The sequence below is a fragment of the Manacus candei genome, unplaced genomic scaffold (assembly GCF_025592945.1).
Source record: "Manacus candei isolate 608988 ecotype Guabito, Panama unplaced genomic scaffold, ASM2559294v1 h1tg000037l, whole genome shotgun sequence".
NCBI lineage: Eukaryota > Metazoa > Chordata > Aves > Passeriformes > Pipridae > Manacus > Manacus candei.
In genome coordinates this window covers 16,303,904-16,330,818 of record NW_026138085.1, presented here as the reverse complement: position 1 = coordinate 16,330,818, position 26,915 = coordinate 16,303,904, and the positions used below count along the sequence as shown (strand labels likewise).

Below are 26,915 nucleotides of genomic sequence, written 5' to 3'. Positions count from 1 at the left end.
GGGTGGGAGACACTCCTGAGGTCGTCCAGTCCAACCGCCCACCCGGCACCGCCACTGTCACCCCTACACCACTGAACCGCACCGCCCAGCGCCACATCTCAAACACCTCCAGGGGATGGTGACCCCACCGCCTCCTGGGCTGCCCTTCAGTGTCTGACCACCCCAGCAGGGAAAACTTTCTAATATTTAATCTGAACCTCCCTGTCTCAGCTTGAGGCCGTTTCCTCTGGTGCTCTCACGGCAGCACAGCCCCGTCCCACCTCCCTGCACCCTCCTGGCCGGTGGTTGCCCAAATGGCCCAGCAGGACGGGCGGTGTTGGAGCTGCCAGGGCCCTCCGAGCTGTGAGCGAGACAAATCCATGACAGAAAATAGGGAATTTCCTTTGCCTGCCTTCTGATGGAGGTTGATAAGAGGGGTTGGACACCCACACACACCCCCAGGGAAGTGCCCACTGGCCTCCTGTCCAGGCTTTGTGCTGTGGCGCTCATGGAACGCTTTTTGCAACATTGGATAGATCTATGCAAAATCAAGCTTTCCTGTTCTCACCCCTGGTCGGGTATTCCATGCCCTGAGAGAAGGCTTGAAGCTGGTCACAGGTGAAAAAAATACCAAAGCAGATGCCTCAAGGATGAGAAAATCAAGAGGAAGGAGCCCAAAGGCTTACAGGGACACCAAGAGAACAGGGGACATGCACAGCACACAGGATGTAAATGAATATTGAGCATTTGCCATGTCACTGAGCTCTTTGCACATGGTTCATTTTGATGGGTGAAGTCTGGAAGAGGACCACTTCTCCCAGGAGTGCTGGGAAAAGAATGTGAGATAGGAAACACTCAGGAGCAGCTCGTGGTAAGAGGGAAACAGCCAGTGTTGCCCAGTTTGTGGCTCTGCAGCCTCACATTGTTGCAATGCCATTGCCTCACCAGGCACATCCTCCTGTACTGCAGCTCTTGCCATCTGCAGCCACCCACAGCAACGGCTTACCCACGAAAAAATACAAAATATTACTGAAAAGCCACTGAAGTTGATCCCAGCTCATAACTGTCCATTGTTCACACTTACTTGTTTACAGAAAGGTAATTCAACTTACTGGATTCTGCAATGGAAGACAAGTGATGTTACCTTGTTTTATCCATGAGCTAAACACATGCATATGTGCAGTTGCCAGAGCTCAGCGAGCAGTAAGAACAGTGCCATGTCTGGAACTTAAATCTAGTAAGTATTTTTGTTTCATGTGGTACAAAATATGCACCAAGACATTGTCAGTCTGCCTCTGGGACACAGATTTAGATGAAACTGTTTTCACAATTAATATAAAGACAAAGTAAAAGGTGACATTTTAATATTTTATTCAAGTCGAGTTTGGGTTTTTTATCCATTTTTAGTAGTGTCAAGTACAGCATTTTGGGGTCTAGTTCCACACAAAATGGAAGACTCTCTAAAAATGTACCCATTTAGTTGCTAAAAAAAAGTGGTAATAAAACAGAACTTCCCATTTTAGATTTAAGTGATGCAACTGTGTGATTGCAGTCGCAAAGACTCTCCCTGATTCTGTCTGTTTTTTACAAGCTTTCCGGTCAGTGCAAGGGGAAGGAACCACAACACAGGACAGGCAGCGTTGGCTGAGTCACATCAAACCTCCTCCGTGACGGGACTTGGACAAGGCGGACAACCTAAAGCATTCTGGAGACAGCTGGAGGTGGGGGGAGGTAACCAAATAAGACAAACCATTGGTGGAATACAGAGCTAAAAAAAAAAAAATAAAATCTTAAAATCCCTTTTTCAGACAAGTTTGCACATTCCCCCGTCAGTTGAAACCTCGAGTGTCGGAAGGTTTTGCTCACGGAATTAACAGTACAACGGAGTGGTCTGCATGGCAATCCTCAGGGTTTACACCACATTAACACATTCCTTGTGCCATCAGTATGTTAGTAGAGGTAATCAACGCCTTCCTCCTTCCTATCACGTGGCAGCTGACACATGTGATGAGCAATTACATAAAGAAAAAAAGCCTGGAATTAGGATTTTTTTTTTACGCTTTTGTCTCCACTTCTTTAACAACATCATTTTTAAAGCTTAGCTGTCTTTAACCAGGACTAGCAGGACTGATACGTAGCAATACTTGCACCCCAGACAAAACATTGAAAGGTACACTATATTCTGAAGGTAGCTATGCTGTATTTTCAGATTAGCAACTGTGAAATCACTCCTTATGCTTCGAATTCCAGTCCTAGACCAAGTTTGTGACCACCTGCGTTGACGTTCTTGCCATCCAACAAAGCTGACAATGTCAGTTTGATACCTGCAAAACAGAGAAAAGTGAGAGAGAAGTCAATTTAAAACTTGGACTGAGCTTTAGGTTCGGTGTCTGTGCTACTGCTTTAATTTATTGGGTAGCCAGGTTAATGGCATTTGGCAGCTGGCCTTGTAAGGGCTGGGCATTTTACAGCAACTTGCAGATAAGAAATCCTTCTGAGTTATGAAATTTATAATAAACCATGATGATGGATTCTGCTTTTTATCACTCCGGGTAATTAAAGCTCTGAGTCAATTCGCTGCTGCAGGTCTACTGATTAATCTAATTTGAGAGTCTAGTATTATGAAAAATTGGGACCTTGATACATATCCACCTTTCTAAACCACTTTAAAATCTAGGTAGGAAAAAGCCCAAGCCCTGTCTGCTGTAATATCTCATGTCAATCTGCTCAGTATTCTGGCAGCAGATTTATTAGACTACATTAAAACCAATTTCACAGCAGTAAGATTGTCCTCTTCCTGGGCCAGGGGACCTTGAGAAAGTCACATTTTCAAGCAAAATAAACTCAGTAATAAGAAGCCTCTGAAAGTATTAAAAATGTGTTTACTTATCTGTGACACAACTAATTATATTTTGTATCAACATAAAAGTGTATCTGACTGGGCAGTGGACCACGGTCTCTAATAATTCTGCTTCCAACAGGCATCCAAAATTAACAGAGCAGTCCCTAGAAAGGTTCATCCCTGGCTTGCCAAGCACAACAGCAATCTTACAAAACCCATCACATTTTGTCATCAAAAAACCTTCTGGTATTTCAAGACTAAAATATCACTTTATTGATTCTGAATTTTTTTCTGCCTAGACCTACCTGGCTTTAAAGTCTGAGTGTATCCTAACCCGATCAGACTGGAGTTGTTCACTTTAGCCTTCAGGGAAAAAAAAATACAGCATTATTTAGTAATAAGTAATAAATTCAGTAAATAATTTAGTAGCTTTCTTCAGTCCTTCACACTTGAAAATTAAGCAACAGCTATTAAGCAGGTAAGGGATTTCAAGTTTTAAATCCCTTAAAATCTAGAGATAATTTTGCCATAACTTAAGCCCCCAATCTCAAAGTATCTACAGTCACTGTAGAAAACACTGGTTTTTATTGACATAGCTTTTAATTTTTTCCAGACTGACACGAAAACATTCTCAAAATAGTGCCCAATAACAGGATCAAACATTCCGTGTGCCTTTAAGGAAAATCCAATCGCTGTGCCCTCCGGCTGCCAAAGCCAAGGCAAACAGATCCACGTGCCAACTCCACAGCACAGGACTGCATCCAGAGCGTGCTCTGCTGATGGAAAAGTTGCTTCACTTACTTCCAAATGCTTCTAAATGTGCATGCACAGGACTCACAGAAAAAGAGGCATCTGGGTCAATCTGATACTTGGCGGCTATTCCGAAGCGAGTGTTGCTATTCCCGGCTGTCCAGGCCAGATTCACGGCTGTTTCCAGTTTATCATTCACCTTCTGGTAAATGGAGCCGCCAAATTCCGTCCCATCGTTCCTGGAAGGAAAATGCATCGGTGTGGTTTTCAACAGCAACGCAAAACAATCAGCTTTTATTTCTCCAGCAAGATCTCTATTTGCACAACATCCCCTCACACCTCATTAAGTATGACCCGTAACAGCTAAGATAGAGACATTGGGCCAGATTGGTTATGAAGTTATTTTTAGATGCTTCAATTCAGTGAAGATTACTACATTTCAGCAACTTCTGAAACTGAAAAAAAAAACAGGACAAACTATCAAAAATCAGACCAGTGATGACAGCTTCCAATTTTCCCTTCCCTGCAATGGGAGTCTTTGTAGTAAAGAGATTTATTTTTCCCTGCATGTGTCTGAAACAATTACTTTCCCTATGAATGGCTCCCTCGTGTCCTGAGAGGGAGTCACAGAGCCTGAGTCATCCCCAAACTGCCGTGTCAGCACTTTTACCAGACACAGAGGAACTGTATCAGAAGGGAAGATGCCAATTTAATGTCCAACTCTATTGGCTTTTGCAAATGAATTCCATTTGCAACATTCCTGATGGTACATCTGTGCTATAGTCTCTGGGCTAGAAATGGAAATGGAACTAATTTTGCTTTGCAGAGAGCACTGGCCCAGAGCTGACTGATGAGCAGCATAACTTCCAATTGCTACTGCCACCACTGTCATACAGGGAATAAAGTGTGGTAAATAAAAGGCAAAACATCAGAGCATGCAGAGCATAAAAACAAGAGCCAAAGACTCCTAAAGGCCTCGCACTCCTTGTAAACCAGTGAGCATCTGAATTTCCATTTTCACTCATTTTCTTAAGAGAGGATAGAAACATATTGCAGAGAACGGGCTTTAAACCCCAGGAAGACCTCTGCAAAGAAAGAGGTTTAATGATTAACTGTGAAATAATCTGGTTCCAACTATTACAGTATACCAGACCTTTAGGGATTAAAAACAGAGTAGATTTAGAATCTTTTCTCTTTTTCCCCTTTGGCCTGATGTTCTGTAGCTCATACCAGTTGCCCAAACAGTAGTGATACACCTATTTAAAAGTTCAAGCAATAGCAGCAGCCTTTTAAGTTGTTAGAGCAATTCTTCCAGAAAAACACTACAATACTTACTTCAGATAAGACTGAAGCTCACATTAACTGCATGTGCTTGGCTCTCAAGAAAAGGAAGGATTAAAAAGGACTGAGGAGAGCTGGTTATACAGGCAGATTTTGTGCAAGGTTCCCACACAGCTCTGTCTTGACCTGCAACATTAGGGGGGGGCGGTCTGAGCTATGCTTAAAAGATGAGGAAAGTCATTTTAAAACTAGAAATTATCCAGCCCTACCTCCTTTAAGTTATTATTATTAATAATAATAAAGTCAAACCTCCTTTTAACACTGATAGTAATAACAGCACATTTCAGATGTAGATTAAAAAAACATTAGCCCCCTATGAAAATTAATATATGAAGGCACCCTTAAGGAAAGTAACTTGCTAAAGTCCCCAGCTGGTCTGTGTAATGCCAGGAACAAAAAACAATGCTTTGAGCCCCACCTCGTTAAATTATCAGCTCTGCCACAGCATCCCTGTGAAACACTGACCTGTGCAGATATAACAACTGAGCAGGGGAGTGAGGGGAGTCCCACACACAACTCCTTCTGCCATTATATAAAAGCTCTGACACATTTCAAAGTAGGAACACATCAAACACCTAACTAACCTGTTATTAACAATAAATGGGATTTCTGCTCATATCACACATTTGTGGTTTGGTACAGTAACAGCAACCTGAGAAACAGACCCTCAGGAATTCAAGAAACAGTCAGATCCGAGCCCCTGCTGGTGTTATAAAGTCATTTTCTGCTGTTGCTCTAATTAATAGTAATAATAATCACAGCATTTTATAGCAAAAGCCAATAATACAATGTTTTGAACTGCTACAGCATAACAGAGAGTCATTGTACTTGAAGGAATAACTCCTAAGTCCTGAGTGAAGGGGACCCCACGGACTGTTTTGATGAAAGTTCTCTGCCCACATTTTTGTGCTTTGGCAACTCTTCAAACAGCCCGTCTGGGCTGTGGGGGTTCGACTGTTCTGAAAGGCAGCGGGGGCTTCCTAAACCACATCTCTGCAAACCAGCAGGAGACAGAACAGAAGGCCTTTGAAGTAGCAGCTCCAGGAAGGCAGAACAGTTGTTCGGCCCCCAGATGGAAACAGCCTGGAATAGCTCTGCTACATGCAAAATATCCAATTACCCAAGGGCACGGAAAGGGGGGGCTGGGAGAATGGATTAGGGATTGCCTAATCTTAAAAATCTGTCTTCCCCAAAGTCATAAATTGCTTTTTTAAGAGGAACAGGAGACAGAGAAATTAAGGTTTTCATGGAATTTGGTTCTGGTTTCCCACTGTTGATACATTCAGAAAGCACAAATGCCTGAGTAAATAGATTATTACCAAGTAATACCAAAAAACCTTTTACACCATATCACTTCCAGTAATAAAACAAACCCAGTCCCTGTCTCTTGCAGTAACTCCCTTTTGCCTGCTCTTGTTCATCCTGTGATTAACTCTTCCAGCTACAGATCAAGCCACCGTTTTGTTTGATGTTGACAGGTGCAAAAGGAAAGCACTGCTTTTATTTCAGCTTTCACAAAGAGTATCTTTATTATATTGTTTTTATTACTATATATCTTATTATATTGTTTTATTATTCTGCTAACAGATTCTAATAATCCTTATCTGTTAGACAGACACACACTGGACTCTAGGGTGCTCAGTGAGTTCCAATTCCTTCCATCATGCACTCCCTCACCACATAACTCAAAAGAAAAGTTAATGCAGCTAAAAAAAATGCAGCTCGACATCCTTAATGAAGACCCAGTTTCAAATCCACCATCCCCTGGTTCTCCACTGCTGACCCTCCATCCCTTTCACTGTTCCAGTAAATGGCAGAATCCCTCCAAATTCCTTTTTAATGCCTGTCTGCCAGTACTTACACGTTAGTATGAAGCTGGAACTCATCAGTCTTATAGCCAACAGCAAAGTTGCTCTGGGTTACTCTCGACTTGGCTGTCTCAAAAGTCATTTGGTAGCCTGCCAGCCACCCCTCGTAGCCCAGCACGAGGGCTCCGCGTATCGAAGGACCCGCGATATCGAAATCCATGTCGCAGCCCAGGTTGATGTGCTCCCTTTTGTATCCTGACTTAATTTTAGCGCTCTTTTTCCTAAAGAGGAGACAAAGAATCTCTTATTTTTGGAAAGGCACGCTTGTAGGCAGCAATCCCATCAAATCACTTCCTTTAACTCAGTGTAATAGTTTCTGAAGACAACGTGTACACCCCTGGAGAGCCACACGGCACGTCACCTCCCTACCTTCCACCTTTGCAAAACCCTAATTCAGTTACAGGGAATTATTTGCAATTGAGCAATAAAATGCAGCATGGTGCCCCAGAAAGCACTCCTGGGCTCTGTTCTGAAAAGCAGCAGCACACAGGTGGGAGGTGACAAAAACAAATCCTCACCTCAAACTGATCTGATGGGTTTGGAAGTCTGGCAGATGCAGGGCTGGAAGGGAAACTGCAGCAGTTTACAGGTTTGCCACCAAAAGTTCATAGTAGTTGGCCTGTCCCAAACAAACAATTTTTAGGCAATCCTGGTGAATTGGTAATTTTATTTACTGTGATAGACATTAAGGAATCACTACTTTGGCTGCAGTTTCCTCCTGTTTCAGTGGCTCTGACACCCCAATTACTCCTTAGGGTGCTTCATGAAGTTTAATGGTTACAGCCACCAGAAAGCTGCCAGGTTAATGCAGAAATACACTTTCCTGAGTGACCTGGTTTCTTTTATACTACTGGCCAGAACAGTGTTTTTTCATGGGTCTTTAGGGTGATTTACATCAAGGGTGCAGACCTTCACAAGGCAACAGAGTTACATCTGATATATTCAGCTACTCTTATTTAAGATTTTTTGCTTCTCTTTTTACAGGTGTCTTCTGCCTTTGACCAAATTTTTACTGAAATCTTTCTGGAAAAATCAGACTAATTTGAAATTTCCAATCAACCTTTCACACCAGCTAGCAAAAGCAATCTCCAGACACTGTATCAGTGCTTTATCAGACCCACACAGAGACTGCTCTCTTTTTTATTATTATTTCAGGCTCAGGAATTGCTTGTGTTTTGCAGAATCAGAACTAGAGTGCAGGAGTGCCAAAAGCCCTCATCTGCAACTTCTGTAAAAGTCAGTGGCACCTCTCCCACCAATGTCAGCAGGGACAGAGGCAAGAACACGGAGCGCTCCTAAAAATGACTTTCCCTGTTGAAAGACTCATCACAGTCAGTAATGTGGGAAGGGGAGAAGAGGTCTCATATTCAGACATGATGCATCCCTATCAACCTAAACCAGGTCACACCAGGACTCAATCTCACTCCATTTACTCAAATTTTAGTCCTCTAAGGCAACCTGTTAAGTGCCCAAGAAAGTTACAGAGCTGTAACATCATTCCCATAAACATTTTTTTTTCCTATTTCTTTAAGAATCCTACAGTTAAATAACTCTAAACAAACAAGATTATTCTGGTTAACAAAAATACCTCGTTAATCTAGAATTAGGAGTGGACTGGAAGCAGGTGACAATGCAGGACACTAAATCTAAAGGACAGGGTGAACCCCCCTGGGACTGTAACCCCCCATGGCCTGAAGTGCAGAGGGCAGCTCTGGGAGGCTGATGTGCAGAGTATTTTGACTCACTGGCAGCACTGCTTGCACCAAGATAATCAGGGGAAAAAAATAAACCAACATGTAGCCCTACAGCTGCTGCTTAATCCCTGTGGCCCACATAAAACATGGCATCCAATCGCCGTGCCAGGAACACCCACCCACCGCCACGGCACGCGGGGCCCGGCAAGAATTCCCAGGATAAATTCAGCCCGGGAGAAGAGCCCAGTTCTGTGCCACCCTATTAGAGCCCTGGCCAACTGGCTCCCAGAGCTTGTTAAGCTTTGCATCACAGCTGACTTGGTGGGTGCTTTTATTCAGGCAGCAGCTCATCCTCTGACACGGCCACAAACACACAACGGGAGCACAAACACAACCTTTTCCTCACTCCCCAATTCTGAGGATAATTTTCAAGTTACTGCATGTAAAAGTTTGCTTGCTATAGCTGAGGATTAAAAGGGGATAGTTAATGCTAAAAGATGTGCACCATTTCATTATACACAGGCTGATTATCAGCTGTCTCAGCATCTCAGGACAGAGAAATTAAAAATGCCTTTTTGTCACTTCAGCTCACTCACTGCTTACCCAGTGTTAGGAGAGAAGGTGGAGTCAAAGGTCAGCTTCAGGCCCCGTGCAAGCTGAACAGAAAAGAAATTCACTGGTTGGATTTCTAATTAGAGACTGGCATAAGTGAATTTGCAAACTGCATTTTTGGAGCCAAAGCTTACCTGATCTTCCAGAGTGATCTCAGTGCCTAGTGTGTTGTCGGTGTTCCACTTCTCTGTGAACATCAATCCATATTCCACCCATTTGTATTTTGTTTCCAAACTACCACTAACTTTGCTTGTTTCTGAGTTTGCTGAACCTGAGCTTGTAAATTCCTAGAAAAAAAAAAAAAAAGACCACATATGTAAAATATGTATTTGCCACTAATACACTGAGGTAAATACTTATACATCTAGAACATATTAGTCATTATAATTTGTTAAATATTAGTTCAGATAAATACAAAGGAACTTGCAAAGTTATATGTGAAACATGGTAAAGGGAGAGGGTAAGGGATGCATATTTATTTTTAAAAGAAATATACAGTAAGCACAACACTGTTGCAGTGTTTAGGATTTCAATGTGTTTCCAAACTCACCAGTCCATTTTCAGATCTCGTTTTCAAGTCAAGCTTTATTAACCCAAAACCTAGAAGGTGAGTAAAAAAATGTGAATCATATATATTCTGATTTGAAAAGCATTTCTGATTTATTTCTTTAAAATCCCTTCTAAATCACTACTGAAGAGTTAAACCAAGGGTACAGTTATCCAACCATGTGTTTTTATGAAGCAGCTTGTACTCACTTCAGATAGCACTTGACTCATAATCCTACTGACCTCAGCAATGTAAGTGGGACCAAATTAGGTAATAATGAATTTATTCATAGTGAGCAGCATTCTGTTCATAATCAAACTTCTGACAGCAATAATCCTACTCATCGATACAAAGGAACAGCCAAAACACAACACACAATTTTCTCTCAAGACAGACAACAGTCCTATGGGGGACAGGAAGAATTTTGTCAAAAGAAAAGTAAGTTACACAGTAAAGGCAATGTGAAGCTGTGATGGAAAACTCCGTGGATTCTAATGGAAATTATTGGAATACTTCAATCAGGTAGACAGCAAGAGACCAAACCCATTTTGGCTTTATTTACCATATCCCTTGGTGAAAACATCTCTGGCAGCTTTGCCCAGATCGGCATAAACAGGTGGAACAGCCATTTTCTGGAAGGGAAAAATGAAGAAATCAAAAAAAGGAAATTACAGTGTGCAGAAACTTACTCAATCCGTTTAAGAAACAAGAAACTTTAGCCCGTTTCAGCCACATTTATTTTGTATCCCCCACTTAGCACTTCAACACAGCCTGAGGAAAGCAGCTCCAGCAAACAGTGTGATTCCAGTTTGCCAGCAGCAGGAATGACTTGCCACTGAGGGTGGGAAACAGGCTGCAGAACAAATATATATTGGAAGAAAAGGAACTGTCTATGCCTTCCCAAAGAGGTAACTGTTGTTCTCTTATCAGTGTAACTGCCTGAATGAACAACTTCTGGGGTTTTTTTTAAACCCTTTTCTTGGAAACGTTTCTCCTGTTTCTCGTAATGGACCTGTGCATTCTGATGGAAAGCAGTAGGGCCCCAGCTCATTCACTCAGAGAATGTAACAACCAGGAGCATCTCCCATCAGGAGCATCTCTCACCCCCTAATGCAGAACAGCAAATGGGGAACATTTATGTCAGCAAAATCAATAAATGGTCATTCTTCTCCTTCAGTTTTCTTTGACTTTGCTGTTGCTGTTAATGGGTTAAGATGCCTCCTTAGACATTGACCTTTAAGTGTTTTTCTGTGCATCATCTGAGAAAAAATGAGAAAAACTGAGCCTGCAGGGAGGCCACACTGTGAAGTCGGGCTGGGAGGGCAACCACAACCCCATTTCAGCAGCCAAATGCAGAGTGGAGCTCCCTGCCAAGGCCCAGCCCAGAGGTGGGGACATGGCAGGGGCAGCTTTCTGCACTGTGTTTGGTTTGCTAGGGATGCCCACAGTGCCATGGGGATCCATTTTCCCATCTTCAGCAGGCCCTGACATTCCTAGTTCACTGCTCTCCTGAAGGCATCCCATCTTCTCAGCCAATGGGAAAACTGTTCCACCACATACAGAGGAGCAAACAGGATCCTCAGAGAAACCAACTGACCAAATCTCCTTTTTCACCCAAGCACAGTAATTTCTACTCCCTCATTCGAGCACAGTCATTTCTTCGAGGGAAACAAAAGTCAAGCAATCCGAAATTGCGTACACCTTCTGTCTTCACAGACAGGATTTCCTAATTTTAAAAAGCAAAGGAGATAAATCATACTTAGGCAGCTAATCCTCTCCACACCAGATGCTGCACTAAAATTCCATTTTCCCAAACTTTTTGGCTATGCAGAAGTAATAAGCAGTTTACTACATATGTGTGCTAATACTTAAAAAACTGCCTGCTGGTTCTCACTCCAGATTATTCAATGTTAGCAGAAGACTAGTCCTTTAAACCCCAAACAAAGCCACTAGAACACAGAGGTGCTTTAACAGTCTCCCTGGCTGCAGTCTGGGATGCAGTTCTTGGGAACATCACCCCAGGAAGATCAGAGAGGGACCTGGAGCAGCCACTCAGCGCCTCAAGCACTCCAGGCAACAAGCTGTTGCCTGTTAAAGCAGGATATTGCTATTGCATAAGGAGGAATCCCTATCCTGGAGGGAACAAAACAGATCTGGCGGCTAAATAAAAGCAGTCTTCTCAGAAAATAAATAACATTGGATACAAGGGCAAATACTATGATGTAGCTTCAGTTGCACAGACTACTTGGGTGCATGGCACCTCCTTCCAGTTATAGTTCAGTAGTAACGTGCAGCCCCAAAGACATAAGCAGCTAAAGAGTTAAAATACATTTTTTTAAAGGTAATTTAAGAAAAAAAATCATTCCAAAGCAGTTTTAGCTGCTTATATTGGACCTAAACTTTGGGGTTTTTGTGAAAACATGAAATTGAATTTCTATACACAAAACTAGCCTTCAAAAAGAGGGGGGAGGGAAGGGGAGGGGGAAAAACCCCATAAGCACCAAAAAACCCGAAGTAAGTACTACCAGATTTTGTTGAGCAATTCCTCTGCTCCTCATACAAGTCACTAGAAGCAGATACAATGCCCTGCTTGGAGATCACAGCCCAAAGTCAGGCAGCACTCAGGAGAGGGTTGGCAGGAGTCACTAAGGGCTGTACGTCTGCAGGAAATGCTCCTGCCCTGCCAGAGCAGCCCAGCCCCGTGAGAACCCCCTGATGGTAGTGCCATTTAGCATCATGAAAAATTAAAAATGTTACAAATCCCTCCACTTGAAAAGTCAAATAAGCATTGCTTCGAAAGATAATGGACTGCTCTGCCAACTGCACCTTGGAACCTCCCAGATCCAATTTCATCAACAGTCCCTTGGAGTCGCTTAGTAAAATCAAAATATTTTCCTGCTAAATGAAGGCTGTGTGGTTGGATCTTCTCAGGTATGTTTTTCCCATACCCAAGCCCATGAAGCCAAGCTTTGTTCCCTGATGCCTGCGTGTCCCTCCTGGACGTGGCCAGGCTGGCTGGGGGGATGAGCTGTGCCAGGCTGCTCCACTGCTGCAGTCTGGGCCCAGAACAGTGGGAGACATGGAGAGCTCCACTTAGACAATTACTATAATTAGGGGACAATGCTGAAAGCCAAATCCCTGCCGCTTGTAAGGCAAAGCATGGAACACACACAGAGCAAGGTGTTTAAAGCTGCTGAGTGCGGGGCACACTCCAGCTCTGTACCTGGTGCTTAACCTTGCTGTTGTCAGCGAGAACAAAACAAAAATAATGACTTCCCTTTGCAGTGGCTAATCAGAAGCCTCTTGTTTAACAGATGGAAAACAAAACTGATTACATCCTGTGCGAGTGCAGGTTGTAAGACAAGCATGCTTAGCAGGGATTCAGACTCTTAAAGGATCAAGGAATGGCCGTGGCCAAGTGCCCTTGCTTTTCACCAGTGCGATCCCCGCACATTAACTCAGATTAGGTTTGGACTGAAATGAATTCATTGCTTTTATCCTTGTCCAACTGTGCAAATAGCTCAGCGTGACGAGGTACCTCGACTCCCCCGCAGAGCAGACCAAGTACACGACCTATAACATGCTCTAAGTAGGAAAATATTTTGATTTTCTTGAGTAAGAAACACCACAGCACAAGTGATGAGTGAAGAAAACCTGAAGTGAGGAGTCAGCTCCAAGTGCTGCTGTAAGCACACCTCCAGATTTATAACAGCCATAGGGAGAAAACTGGGAGCTCCCCTTGGAGCTGCAGGACCCAAGAGCCAGGCCCAGGGAAGATTTCATTACAGCAGGCCAAATTTGAATATTTTCCAGTGTCACAGATGGCAAAGTTTTCAGTCTGTGATGCAGTTCTGGGCAATTAAATCAAATTCAGTCCAACAAGCAGCAAACCCCCAGGGTGCCCTTGGCAAACGTAAGGACTGGCTGCAACCAAAGGAAAACTCAGCTCTGCTTGGTAACTCTTGCACATGCCCAAGTTAAAGTTTCCCTGCACAGACTTATCAGCTTTGTGATATTTACATGGGGAAAGGAGCAATCTAAAAATTCAGGATAAGAATAAAATTCATTATAAGAATAAAATTCCCACAGGGACAATGGAAGTCTGTCAGATTCAAGGCTAAGAAAATAAAAAGGTTGCATTTAACCCTACTGCAGCCACATTTTTTCCCAATAAGTTTGAACTCATGTTCCATTTCTCGATGGTAACAGTAGTTCTGAACATTCCATCTCCCTGTCTCCATGAGCATTATCCCTGGAAAGATGTGAACTGCAGAAAAGACACATAACGGCTGCTGGGGACAGCTGGGAGGGACTGACAGCATTGGGTTAGAGACCAGGTACAGTCTGTCTGCAGGGGGAAAAATGCTCATGAAGGTCTCTTACCTCAAGATTAAAAATAAAGAATATTAGTCAGTTATGTCCTTCATTAAAGGAAAAATTTGTCCTTGGAATGAAGCAACTTTTAAGAGTCTTCCTGGCCCTGCAGCCTGTGCAGTGTCATTTCCCAACCTGTTGTATCAACAGACCATGAAGGACGGTGCCTTTTGCTCTCAGACAGAACAGGGCCCAGCTCTCCCCATATCCCACAGCAGGCTGGAGTCACCAGCTCCACGTGGCACTGGTGTCCCTGTCCCACCATCCGACATCCCAGTCTGCCGGGAGAGCTCGGCACAGGCTCCACAGTTTGGGTTTTATCATCCAGATCCCAAAATCCCTTCAAGTCATGCCCACAGTCTGCTCCAGATCAGGTTCAGCAGCCTCACAGGGCAGAGATTTAAGCACACACTCACCCATAAATGCATGCACAGTCATGCTGAGGTCAAACATCAAGCTGGGCACATTCATGAGGCTTTTGAGTAGCACGTGGTTTGTAAATACTCTGCGTGATGAGACTCAATATTGAACAACACTTTTTGCCCCAACTTGCTACTGTGCCAACATAATACAATCCATGCACCATTATGACTCAAAATTTAAGGCTTGGGAGTCCACAATTTCTTTTGTGCTGACATTATAAAGCCCTGCAGCCTCCCTGTGACACTCACAGGATCCCAGCCTTCCTGCTGCAGCTTTGCTTTGGAACTTCATGCATGAAGGAGCAGATTTAAAGCTTGGTTTATGCTCCATGTCTGTAGCCCAATAAACACAGGAGCATAAAGGAGATAAAACCCTTAAAAGCAAATGTAAATATTATTATTTAGGCTATACTAATTATGGAATTACAGAAAGAGACAGCCTGCTCTTAATTGTCTGGGTGTAAATTAAGAATTGCAATGTTATATGGCAACCCCTTATTAAACTGTCACATATAAGTATCAATTAAATGAAGCTGGGGGATGTTGCAGCCTGTTGTAGCTACTGTAGCTACTGAACTGCAAGGGAGGAACACAGGACCACATATCCTACATATTAAATTAATTCATGTTAACTGTTTCTGTGAAATGCCTGCAGAGGAGGAGAGGAGCAGTGCTGCTGTCCCAGCTCTGTCCCACCCCGTGCGTTCAGGAAGGGACATGTCCCTCACTCACAGCCCTGCTGCAGGAACACCCAGTGCCAGATCAATGGGGGTGACTAATTAAAATGGAATTTTTGTCTTCCAGCACAATGTGACAGCTCACACAGAAGAGGAGCACCCGCCACACGGGTGGTTGGGTTTTTTCCCTACCTGCAGCAGATGCCAAGCTCAGGAGGACCTGAGCTGTGTGTCCTGCCTGCATCCCAACACTGCCAGGGCTGGGGACCTCCTCCTGCTGCAACAGCAACCACCAGTGATGTCCCCACACCTTCACACCCCCAAATTCACCCCAAAATGTGGGCAGGAAGAAGAGGTGCAGGGTGTGGATCAACACAAACCTTTGATGGAGAGTGCTGGGGGAAGGATTATTCCAGAATGTCATTTTAATAGTGCAAAAGCCCGTTTTGGAAGGAATTTCAACAAAATTTCATAGGTGAAATGCTGTGAGACAGGTGATTATTCAACCATCCGCTGCATCCAACAAAACAAACTGCAACACACCTCTGATCCTCACTAAACCATCTGACAAACAAGCTGGGATCTGTTTCTGCTGGAATCGCTATAAATATTCCCCAGAGACACAACCCTGCCTTCTCGGTCACCAAGATGAGTCAGCCCCGCTTCGTTTTCAGAAAATTTTGTTACTTTTTTTTTTTTTTTTTTTTTCCCAAATACCCCAAGCCTGGACGAGCCTTTTCCCCCCCTCCAGCAAGAGTTGTTCCCAGCCGAGGGCTGTGACGAGGCAGAATGGAAGGCAGCCGCTGCCGCGGCCCCTCCGTGCGGGAGGGGACACCCGAACCCTCGGGATCCTTAAACTGGCATTATGCCGCAGAGCTACAGCCCGGGAATAAAACGGATGGGGAAAAAAAAAAAAAAATCAGTCCGGGTGCTCTCGGACCCCGCAGGAGGAGGTGGGAGGGATGTCAGATGCGGCCACCGGCGACCTTCGCTCGCCGGGAACGGGGAGAACCATCCCCGCCCTCAGGGAGCGCCGGGCAGGACCCGCAACCCGCACCCCGCGCCCGCTCCGTCCCGCGGGGCATCCCCGCACCGCCAGGCCCGGCCTTATGTAAGGAACAACCCTCACCGACCCGGAGCTTCCACTCGCTCCGGCTCCCGCACACGCGAGCCGGGACACGGGGCCTCTCTCCGCCCGCACCACCCCGAGGAGCGGCCGGGACACCCCCCCTCCACCATATCCCGGGGCGGCCCTACCTGCCCCCGCCGCGGCCCCGCCGCGCTCCCCGCTCCGCCTCGGCCTCCTCCGGCCCCGCTGCCCCTGCCCGGCGCCTCCCCGGGCTCTGCGGCGGCCGCGGCTGCTGCGTGACGGCGGGCGGGACCCGCGGGGCGGAGCGGCACAGCCGGGCGGGGCGGCAGCGAGGGGGAGCCGGGCACGGGCACGGACGGGGACCCGGCCGTGCCCGTGCCCGGCTCCCCCTCGCTGCCGCCCCGCCCGGCGGGGACACCGCATTCTTTCTAACATCCAACCTAAACCTCCCCTGGCACAGCTGAAGACCCAGCTCTCTTGTCTTGCTGATGGTTGCCTGGGAAAAGAGACCAACCCCCCCCGGCTCCCCACTCCTGTCAGGGAGTTGCAGAGAGTGAGGAGGTCTCCCCTGAGCCTCCTCTTCTCCAGGCTGAGTCCCCCCAGCTCCCTCAGCCTCTCCTCACAGCACTTGTGCTCCAGTCCCTTCCCCAGCCTCGTTGCTCTTCTCTGGACCTGCTCCAGCCCCTCCATGTCCTTCCTGAACTGAGGGCCCAGAATGGACACAGCACTCCAGGGGTGGCCTCACCAGCGCTGAGTCCAGGGCAAGAATCACTTCCTTGGACCTGTTGGCCACCCTGTTCCTGAGCCAGGCCAGGATCCATTGGCCTTCTTGGCCACCTGGGCACACTCTGGCTCATGTTCAGCTTCCTGTCCATCCCCACTCCCAGCTCCCTCTCTGCCTGGCTGCTCTCCAGCCACTCTGTCCCCAGCCTGTATGGTCCCCAACCCCTGCATGGGGTTGTTGTGGCCAAAGTGCAGGACCCGGCACTTGGCCTTGTTGAACCTCATCCCGCTGGAATCAGCCCAATCAACTCTAACGCCCCATTTGCTAAAATTCCCATTCCCAATATGCTCGTTGAGGGTTGGTGGGTCCCTTCCAACTCACAGCATTCTGTGATTTTCGGTTCTCTGTGAAGAATTTTTGTCAGGCTTGCAAACACGGGTGAGGGATTGCCATGCCATGTTCAGTAAACAACTCTTATAATTCTGTATCATCCTACTGGATTTAGATGGGCTGACAGAGAGAGGAATGCAACTTCCAGAGCAATTCTCATGTTTTCTCCCCAAGCTTACTACACTGCACCCCAAATCCCACCTAACTCTGCTCCCAGCAAAGCAAGAAGAAGGGTTCTGTTGATTCATTCCTCAAGGTACTGAGGCAAGAGTGGTGAGAGAGCAGGAGGGGAGGGTTTGAGAGAAGGTCTGTGAGCAGGTGAGGCCGTGTGTGATGGCTGGTCGTGTCCAAAGGAGCTGTCAGAGGGACAGGGGGCAGGGAGGCAGCAAATTGCCCCTGGTGGGGACTGTCTGCAGGGCGTGGAGATGTTCCCATGAATTAGGGAGTTCACATCTTTCCTAACTCCCCCTCCAGACACATGAATCAGCCCTCACAGCTCAGAGGGAACTGGGGCTGGGTCCAGAACAAAGCTCCCCTGGTGACAAAAGGCCAAGCAGGGACCGCTCTGCTATCAGAGAGGAACAGAGCTGAAGCCAGGCTGCTCTCAGGATGAGATATAAACCCAGAACTGCACTGTTGGAGGCCCCTGGGGAGCTCAGAACGTCACCCACAAGATAAACAGGAGAATCATCCCAGCCAGGAAATTCCTTCTGGTCTGGATAGTCACCCTTCTGCCCCCACCACCCAGGGGAGATTTGCCTTAGAAAAAGAATCATTGCTAAGAGTTCACATCCCACTCACAGGAATTCTTACTCACTTTTTTTTTTCCCTTTTTCTACAATTAATTCTTTCCCACTCTTTCTCCCTCGCACAGTGAAAATGGGTGGCAAGAGGAAGTAGTTTCCTTGCTTGTGCTCTTGCCTGGCTCGTGCCTTTGCTTTCCCAAGAGCATTTCCCCAAAGGGCACTGCTCCCACAGCCATCACAGGTCTGTACCCCAAGCAGGTGACTGGTGCGTGCCCCAGCACAGCCCAGGAGCAAGGTCAGAGCCATCCTGCTCACACACACTGAGCACAATCACACACAGCACTCGTGAGCTTTGGTCAGGGGTCGAACTCAATAAACCCTGCAAGGGACTTAACATTGAACTGAAGCGTATTCCATGAAGTGGCTCATGGAATTCAGTGAGATCTCAGAAATTTCTTGGCATTATGACAGGTTGGTAGAGGGGGAGGGGTTGTGTGTAGCCACACATCGAGCTTGGAAATGCAGCTGTGGCAGCAAAGGCTGAAGGAATTGTGCCTGATACCAAATCCATGTTATGATAAAGTGCACAGGCTGCCACCAGGGTAGAAACCCACAAGAGGTGTCTTTCAAATTTGGAAAGTTCTCTAACCACAGTCATTTGTTGATCCAGGCACCCCTACAAGCATGGGTTTCGTAAGCAGAGCACGGGGTTGCAGTCAGGGGGAACTGTTGGCTCTGGGCAGCCTCTCAGTTTTCCCTCTGGCAGTGGCTGGTGCCTTCTCTCTTTCCCTGCATCCTGAGGCCTGTTGGAGCCTGCCCTGGGCTGACTTCACTCACTGTCCCATGAAAAAACCCTAGTCCAGCAGAAAGAGTGGGCAGATTTCTACCGGGGTGCATTGAACCTCCTCATCCAGGAGTCAGAGCAGCAAGGGAGGTGAAGGGGCTGCTGGTGCCCCTGGCAGGACTCCAGAGGTGAGCAGGGACACAGGACATCCCCCATCACCCCTTTGGCTCAGCCAAAGGGGTACATTTCCTCCCTCACCAACAACTCCTCAACCTGCCCCTGTCAAAGTGCAGCCTCAGCTCTTTGTTTTCAGCGAAGGAAAATCTCCCCACAACAAGTGTGATTTGTAGAGCACTCTCAGCCTTGCTCCCTCCCCTCACATTGTCCTGCTGCTACCCAAGCTTATCAGTTATATTCTTTTATTACCTGCAGGCATAAAAAACTTCTTTATTGCATGCAGACGTGCAGAGATTGCAGCCTGTTCCCTACAGCTTTCTTTATCTCAGGAGATTTTCATACCAGGATGGAGCAGTGGCAGGGGCAGGACAGGAGATCCATCACAGCCAAACGTTCTGCTGGCACCTGCAGCAGCACTTGAGCCCTCACCGTTTTATTGCAAATATCCATTTTGCCCACGTGCTATTTAACCTGCTTTTGACTTTTTTGTTTTTCCTCCTTCCGGGATTTCGCCCCTGCAGTCTCTGCCTGAGCCTTTTCACTTCACCAGCAAGACCACAAAGAAACCAGCCTGGCCCCTGCCCTGCATTAACCCTTCCAGCCCTGCAGGCACCCACAGGGTTCTCGAGGGCTCATTGGGTATCACTGAGATTAATTTTCACAGGCTGCCCCTGCAATAGGGGCTGAGAGCACAGAATCATAGAACCGTGGAATTGTTTAGGTTGGAAAAAATCCTGAATATCATCAAGTCCATCTGTAAACCCAGCACTGCCAAATCCACCACTAAAGCACATCCCCAGGTGCCATGTCTTTTAAATCCCTCCAGGGGTGGATGCTGCAGGTGGGTTAAGAATGGGCAGAGCAAGAAAATGTTTAGTATCTGTGCACAGATAATTTTTCATTACTTTCTGGAATGTGCATCTACCAAAAGATGGCAGCAAATCTCCTCGGATGGAGCTGGGCAACAATGTCATCTGCTCTCCTGGGCTCTATTTTTCAGACAGGCTATGAACTGTAGATTATCCTGGTGTGTACCAGATGAACTGGAGGATTTGTTCACAAGGGAGGAAATCTGTGCTTGTGACTTCAGTTTCAATTTTAGAAACTCCTTCAACAGTGTAAGAAATCACCAAAATGCTCTAAATATCAGTTCCCTCTTTTATTTTGGCAGTCCGTGGTTTTTGGTAATCCCACATCTGCATTTATCAGGTTAAAATGGAATAGAAGGGAATCAATAGTAATAGATCTGACTAATGATAATGCCACAAATGGTTTGGATATAGGGTCTGTGTAAATGTTCCTTGCCATCACAAGCTTTGAGTCTTGAGCACTCAGAGGAGCTTGCTAAACATCAATTTGCTGGAAAAATGTGGAACTGCCCCATCCTTGATTACATAAATCTGTGTGTCAGCCAGAGGATTACTTTTAAGCTCAGTCCCGTATCAGTAATGGATACAGCCATGACCTTGGTTCTGACACTGTTTCATACCAAATTAACTGGGAATGAATCAAAGTCAGTAGAGCCACTGCAGGTACCAGTGACAGCAGATGATGGTCCTGGGGCTCCCACCAGCTCTGCCCTGTGCTCTGCTGGCAGGGCACAGCTTCACAAAGCAAAACATGAAACAAGTGCTTTGTACAGCAGTTAGTGGTGAAAAGGTGGAAGGCATGAGAGGATCAGCCCTTCTGCATTTCAAAGTGTGCTTCTGATTCAATTCCTTCCTAAAATGCAACCAGTAAATACTATTTTCATTAATCACTTTTGTATAGCTAAACTGTGCAAAACTGTCATTTCCTCCCAAAAGAATCTAACTGCCTCAAATGAAGCTGCGTGAAAAAAATTGCAGCTTGTGAATTCAACATGAACAGCTAGGTCTAATTCGACTGCAGTTTCATTCACATCACACAACATGTTTGAACAGCTGAAAAACTCATTAGCCAGACATCCAAGATGTATCTGTTCGGTGGAGTTTGATTTGGCCCTCTTTAATAACAAAAATGGTTTCAGCTTGTTAACTTGCAAGGAATCCATTCATAATCAGTCAAGAACATGCTGATGGAATGATAAAATAAGCAAGGAAGCCTCACTGCTGGATGAGCAGCAGAAAAGGCTCAGCTCAGAGAGGTCACTCATTGTTCCCATTCCCATTTCTCCAGTCCACCCCCCATCTGGAGTTTCCAGGCACTGCTCAGCTGATGCCTTAAAATCTAGGTTTTATAGATTTTAGTAGAACTCTTTTAGCAGCACTTTAGCTAAGTACCTTTCTATTATATTCCTGAAATGTTGTTTAAGATTTCTTGTCAAGAATTCTGATGGACAAAGATTGTAGCAAGATAAAGAACATTTAATTTGTATAAAATGTTCTTCGATTAAGACACAGCAGGCACATCTCGATATAAGAGAGTCTAAACTACCAGAGAAGGCCCAGAATCCTTGAAAATGATCCAAGCAGTTGATGAAGACTTTCATGGGAGGAAGATATGGAGTCTTGGGACCACCAACCCAGTTCTGGGAGGTGTGCCTGTGGGAGGACCTGGGGGATGGACAATTTTTAGGCTGGGTGTATCCCCATGAGGTAATAGTTAGATAATACAGTTAGATGATACTATAAGTTTGTGAAACCTGTGGGTGTGCATATGTCATCTTTGTGCATGTAAGATGTCTTATTAAAGAGCTTTCTTAACCTGTCCAAAGAATTATTTCTTTGATTTTAGGCAACACAGCTACTTAATCAAGATGTGGCCCCACATCTTGTGTTCTACCCTAGCCAGATAAACCAGCCCAGAGCCTGGCTTCCTCCATCTCAGGCTCAGTGCTTCATGATGCTGACAAAACCACCAGAGCTGGTGCAGCAGGAAAAAGATATTATTGCTGGAATTCTGGGGATGGATGATGATGGAGGCATTTCTAGGTTTCTCTGCTGTCTGCACCCAGGCACCCTTTATAACACAGCAGGGTGAGCTCTGCCAGGAGAGTAAACCCCAGGCCAAAACACAGAAGAAAGGATTATTTCAGTATTTCTACTGAAGTAGCCCCCAGCAGGCTGGCCAGCTGTGGGCATCCCTGCTCAGAGTGTGACACCAGCACTGTACCACACCATCTGCAGTGGGCTTGGGCTTAGCAGGGCTGGGGCACGTGGGGTGTGAGTAGCCTAGAGAGGGCTGTATTGATTTTTAAGAAAGGCAAAAAGCAGCAAACAAAAGGGGAGGGCAATAAAAGCTGAACTCCCCCAGCTTCTTTTGATCTCAGAGAATAACAAAGAGATTGACCTGACATTATTACTCCCCTCGCTCACTCCCTTTGGGTTATGTTTTTATTTACCCTGACCAGCCATGATCAAAGCCTCTCCATCGCTGGATATTTTTCTTTTCCCTCTGAACAAAAGTTGCAAAGGCTGCAATGCTTCCCCTCACCCTGTCCTGGACCAGTGGTCTGCTTCAAGCAGAGGTGTTTGCAGGAGCACCAGCTCCTGTGGGCTCAGGAACCTTGTCTTCACACTGAGGGGGCAAACGTGCCCCTCCCAGGCAGGGGAGAGGAAGGTGTCTCACCCCCTCAGCCTGGGCTGCAGGCTGCCAAAACAGATGGCATGGCTTTTACAACCTGAATTGTTTGGGAAGAGGTGGGAATGTGATATGTCAGGTGAGGCTGGCTGGAGTGGGTGTCTCTTGAGGACAGAGCTCATAGTGACAGGGCAAGGAAGAACGGTTTTAAACTAAAAAAGGAGAGATGTAGATTAAACATTAGGAAGAAATTCCTCCCTGTGAGGGTGGGGAGGCCCTGGCACAGGTTGCCCAGAGAAGCTGTGGCTGCCTCATCCCTGGTAGTGTCCAAGACCAGGTTGGATGGGGCTTGGAGCAACCTGGGCTGGTGGAAGGTGTCCCTGCCATGGTAGGGGATGGAACAAGATGAGCTTTAAGGTCCCTTCCAACCCAACCCATTGTGTGATTCTGTGATATCAGTAACCACAGGGAAGTGGTGAGTGGCACTGAGGCCTCGGGTGTGCCATCATTGCAAGGAGCTGTGCCTGCAGGTACCAAAGGGATCTTAGAATTACAGAACTATTTAAGCTGGAAAAGACCCTTAAGATCATCAAGTCCAACCATTAATGCAACAATTCCATGAAGTCTTCTTCAGGGAAGAGAAGAAGCAGCTGAAGCTATGCCCTCCTAGCATACATTTTTTTCTGCAGATGTTGAAGGATGTGGCAGCCCTCTTCACTTCTCAGAACAAAATCAAACCCAAGGTTTTCAGAAGCCACAGTATTCTCTAAATACGTGATTATCTTGATTAGAAAGCAATGCTAGAGAAGCAGTGAAGATATGGTATGTCAGATAAATAGGTGATAAATACATGCCAAGCAAAATGTTATTTGTAGGCTATTTAAATTCAGGTATAATTGGTATTAATTTGGCAGATAAGTTTTCCAGATTGTGGTTACAGAGTTGCAAACATGATTATTAGCTATTATACAGTATGACACTTCTTTTGCTTCTCCAGAAAAAGACTGATGAATAGAATTGGAAAAAAACTCTATTCCTTGTGTAAGGGTCAAGCAGTGGAAGCTGCAGTGATGGGCAGGAGGATTCAGGGGAGGAAGAAAAAAAAAAGGAATGGTCCAGATCTATTTAAGTGATTATCTAATAAGGTCATGTTTAGGTTGCCTGACCAAATAATCCTGCAAATACAGATATGTAACACTGTTTGTTTGAAAAAACAAAACTGTGAACATCTGTTCATCAGCTGCAGCATTCATTGTGTGCAGTTGAACCAAAGGCATGAGATCAAATCTAAATGTGGTGGGTTATGTTTGTGCATCCCAGCCATAAATGCAGCTGCACCTTCAGTACCCAATAAAACAGGACATGTAGGTTTAGGCTACAGATCTTAAAAATCCTTCAGGTAAAACTGACTGTATAGGGACCTTCTCTGAGCACTGTGACAACTGAATTATTGGATGTCCTCAATAGGATAGGAAGGGTGTGCACAGGCTGTCTGCTGGAGTATATATTATCTGACATACAGCTTTTCCACTGGAGCTTCCTCTTCCCATGGCAGAAAGGGGCATCTTTGTTCAGGGAAGAACAGCCCATGCCAATCAGCTGCATTTTTTGGTTCCCTGCCCCTGCAGAGAAGCAAAGGGTCCTTCCCACCTCACTCAGGGTTTAGACCCATCCTTGGTGTTACCAGAAGTAGTCAGAGTTCTCCTCTCCATTCCACAACACGTGAGTTTTCCTCTTCAAAAGATGCAAAATATTAGGACTGGCCAACAACTGACTGGCAAGAATAGGAGGGATGTGATACCAGAAACTGGAGAGGAAGGATGACATGGTCAGGAGCCTGCAAGAGAAAAGACCCTTCACAGCCCTTCAGGCAAGTCCTGGCATCAAATTAAAGATGGGTATCAGATGCACTTGTAATCCTACCCCTGGCAGAAATGGGAGGGCTGCTTAGCACAAGACAAATTGCTGGTTGCAATAGAAGCTGGGGCTGCTCTGGGAAAGGGGGGTTGTTTTTCCTGGAAGATGAAAGAAGATGGCTCAGCTGTGGAGGATGTTCCTGAGGGGACACGGGTCCTGCTGCTGAGAACGTCTGTCACCACATCTGCTCCAGGCTCCCCAGAAAGGGGCTCTTTATGGTCCTTACAATTCACACTTCCCAGCCAAGGATCTCAGGGAAGGTGCTGCCTGAGAGCTCTCCTTTCCAGCCTGCTTTACACTTACAGAAACGGCTAAAAAGAGATTTATTCCTAAAGAAATGTTTTCTACAGCTGGTGACGAGCATTGCTGGCTGCCTTGAGGTCGCCTTGCAGGGAGGGGCAGTGGGTAGTGACTGGAGCCAAAAATCCTGAAAATTTCTGGTTTGGTTTTGTACAAAAATAAAGGCAGGTGCAGGGTGCAAATGCTGCAAAATGATGGTGCAAAAGATTTTACAAATGAAGTCCATGTGGGACAGGTGAGGAGGGCTTCCCTTCCACCTTGGAGGGAAAATCAGGGCAAAACCTTCACCTACTTGGAGGTGAGAGAACAGTTTAGGTGCTTCACTGCACTCAGCTGAGCTCAGGGCAGCCTTTTTGTGGATCCTAAAGGAGTTTGGAGCAGATATTATTTCCTGAGCACAAGCCAAAGTATTACCCAAGGTCTGGCACTTCTGGGAGCAGCCCATCTCCCAGGAATGTCAGCCTGGGAGCTCAGCAGATGTTTGCCTTCCTTGCTGCATCCAGCCTGGATGAAGTGCAGAGAGCAGGACAGTAACAGCAGCTTGCAGAGCATCCTGTAAGGGTATGGATTTCCTCTTTGGGAAGGAATTCTGCTCAGGGATCTACTCCACCTTAGAGAAGGGAAAGCCAATTTCCCTCTTAGCCTGAGATACATCAGTCACAGCGTGGAAATGCAGTTAATTATGAAATAACAAGGTAGAAGTTGACAATAAACCCCAGCTCCCTACACACACATCAGTCTCTATTTCACTGATTGCAATTAGTGCTACCATTTTCTATTCTCTTTTGGTCAAAGTGTGTTACTTCTGTCCAAAAGCCTCTTTTTGATCTTTGGTCCCATACTTTGATTGAAAGCTTTAGCAAAGGAAGTTCCTGCACAAGTTCAACACTTGGCACACCAAGCCCTGAACAAGGCACCCAATAAACAGGATAATTCCTTGCAGTGGACGTGACAAAGGTCCCATTAAGCAGCAGATGTTAACACAAGCCCAGGGCTCTTTAGGAGCATGTTTGTCACTGGGTTTCAGCTGGTTTAGGCCATAACTTAGAGGTGTGTCACCCCTGCAGTGACAGCAGGGGGACAGACATCCCAGAGGAAGGGCACCAGCTGCTCAGGGCCACGTGGTGGGACAGCCACCACCCTGTCCCCTGCCAGCACAGACCATTAGACAACTGTCATCCTGTATTTTTAGGATTTCATCGTCAACTGGCAGTTATACAAAGACAGAATTCAAATTCATAAAATATGATAACAGCAATTATTTACAGAAATAAAGAATTCATAAAATATGGTAAAAGACCATCTTTAAAAATGTTGGGGTTTTTAATTCATTTTATGATGTTTCTTGGGTTTGTATTTCACTCTCCTGAAGGGTGGCAGAGTAACAGCTCTATCCTGAGCCATCCCTGGGATGCAGAGGGCAGGAACAGGGAGGTGGCAGAGCCCCACTGCATAACAGGACAGTATTTAACAGGGCTATAGGGCAGGTTTGGATGCATTAGATGCATCCTGCTGGCAGAAGCAGCCACAGAAGTATTTTTAAAAAACAGCAGTGAGGGAAGAAACCTCAGTGCCTGGCATATCCTCTGCTAGTCAGACAAGAACAGCTCACATGTGCCATCTAGTGATGTGATATTTCATATATTGGTAGTTCTCTGCACAGGACCAAAACTATTCCAAAATATTTGAGGGTCCATAGCCACAAGGGTCACAGGCAGCCCTGTCTGACAGCCCCAGGACAGCCCCCTCTGTGCACAGGCTTAGGAGTGATATGAACCCAGAGCAAAAAAAAAAAAAAATCCAAAGCAAGGCTTGGGTTCAAATCCATAAACTCCTTCATGCACATGTACAGAAAATATACCTGGCAAAAGTAGTGTAACTAAATACCTAAGAATAATATCCACTCTATAACTAAATTAACTAATAACTTGGAACTCAATAGAACAGAAGGCACCAATGCTTAAATCTGAAGAAAACCCAAGATCTTAAAAACCATGTTAATTGAAGATGTCCTGGGACCATGATCCCAGTGTGGAGCAGACGGGCAGATCAAAGCCCTGGCTTTGGGCTTGGGTAGGATTTATAAGGGCAAAGTAACAGAGGCAGCAAATGAAGGACAGACATTTACCATTTTAATTACTGGAAGTGGGTTTGAAGGGCACTGACTGAAGGAGGATGTG

At 45.8% G+C, this 26,915-nt stretch overlaps 1 protein-coding gene across 1 annotated transcript; it reads right to left on the bottom strand.

The window, feature by feature from the left end:
• Positions 1–1,333: 1,333 nt before the first annotated feature.
• Positions 1,334–16,484, bottom strand: VDAC1 (voltage dependent anion channel 1). The gene is made up of 9 exons (XM_051794194.1): positions 16,364–16,484; positions 10,196–10,265; positions 9,637–9,686; positions 9,221–9,373; positions 9,078–9,130; positions 6,774–7,001; positions 3,660–3,810; positions 3,127–3,184; positions 1,334–2,303 (listed from the first exon to the last, which is right to left on the bottom strand). Exons 2-9 carry the CDS (start codon positions 10,260–10,262, stop codon positions 2,212–2,214), a joined length of 852 nt encoding a protein of 283 aa, XP_051650154.1. The 5' UTR covers positions 10,263–10,265; positions 16,364–16,484; the 3' UTR covers positions 1,334–2,211.
• Between the last annotated feature and the right edge of the window lie 10,431 nt (positions 16,485–26,915).

Excerpts from the sequence above, each read along its gene's own strand:
- VDAC1 (XM_051794194.1), bottom strand. The coding sequence starts at position 10,262 with ATGGCTGTTCCACCTGTTTATGCCGATCTGGGCAAAGCTGCCAGAGAT. Across the intron at positions 3,811-6,773 it reads TTCCAGCTTCATACTAACGT|GAACGATGGGACGGAATTTG; the intron begins GTAAGTACTGGC and ends TTTTCCTTCCAG. Across the intron at positions 3,185-3,659 it reads ACCCAGATGCCTCTTTTTCT|GCTAAAGTGAACAACTCCAG; the intron begins GTGAGTCCTGTG and ends TTTTCCCTGAAG.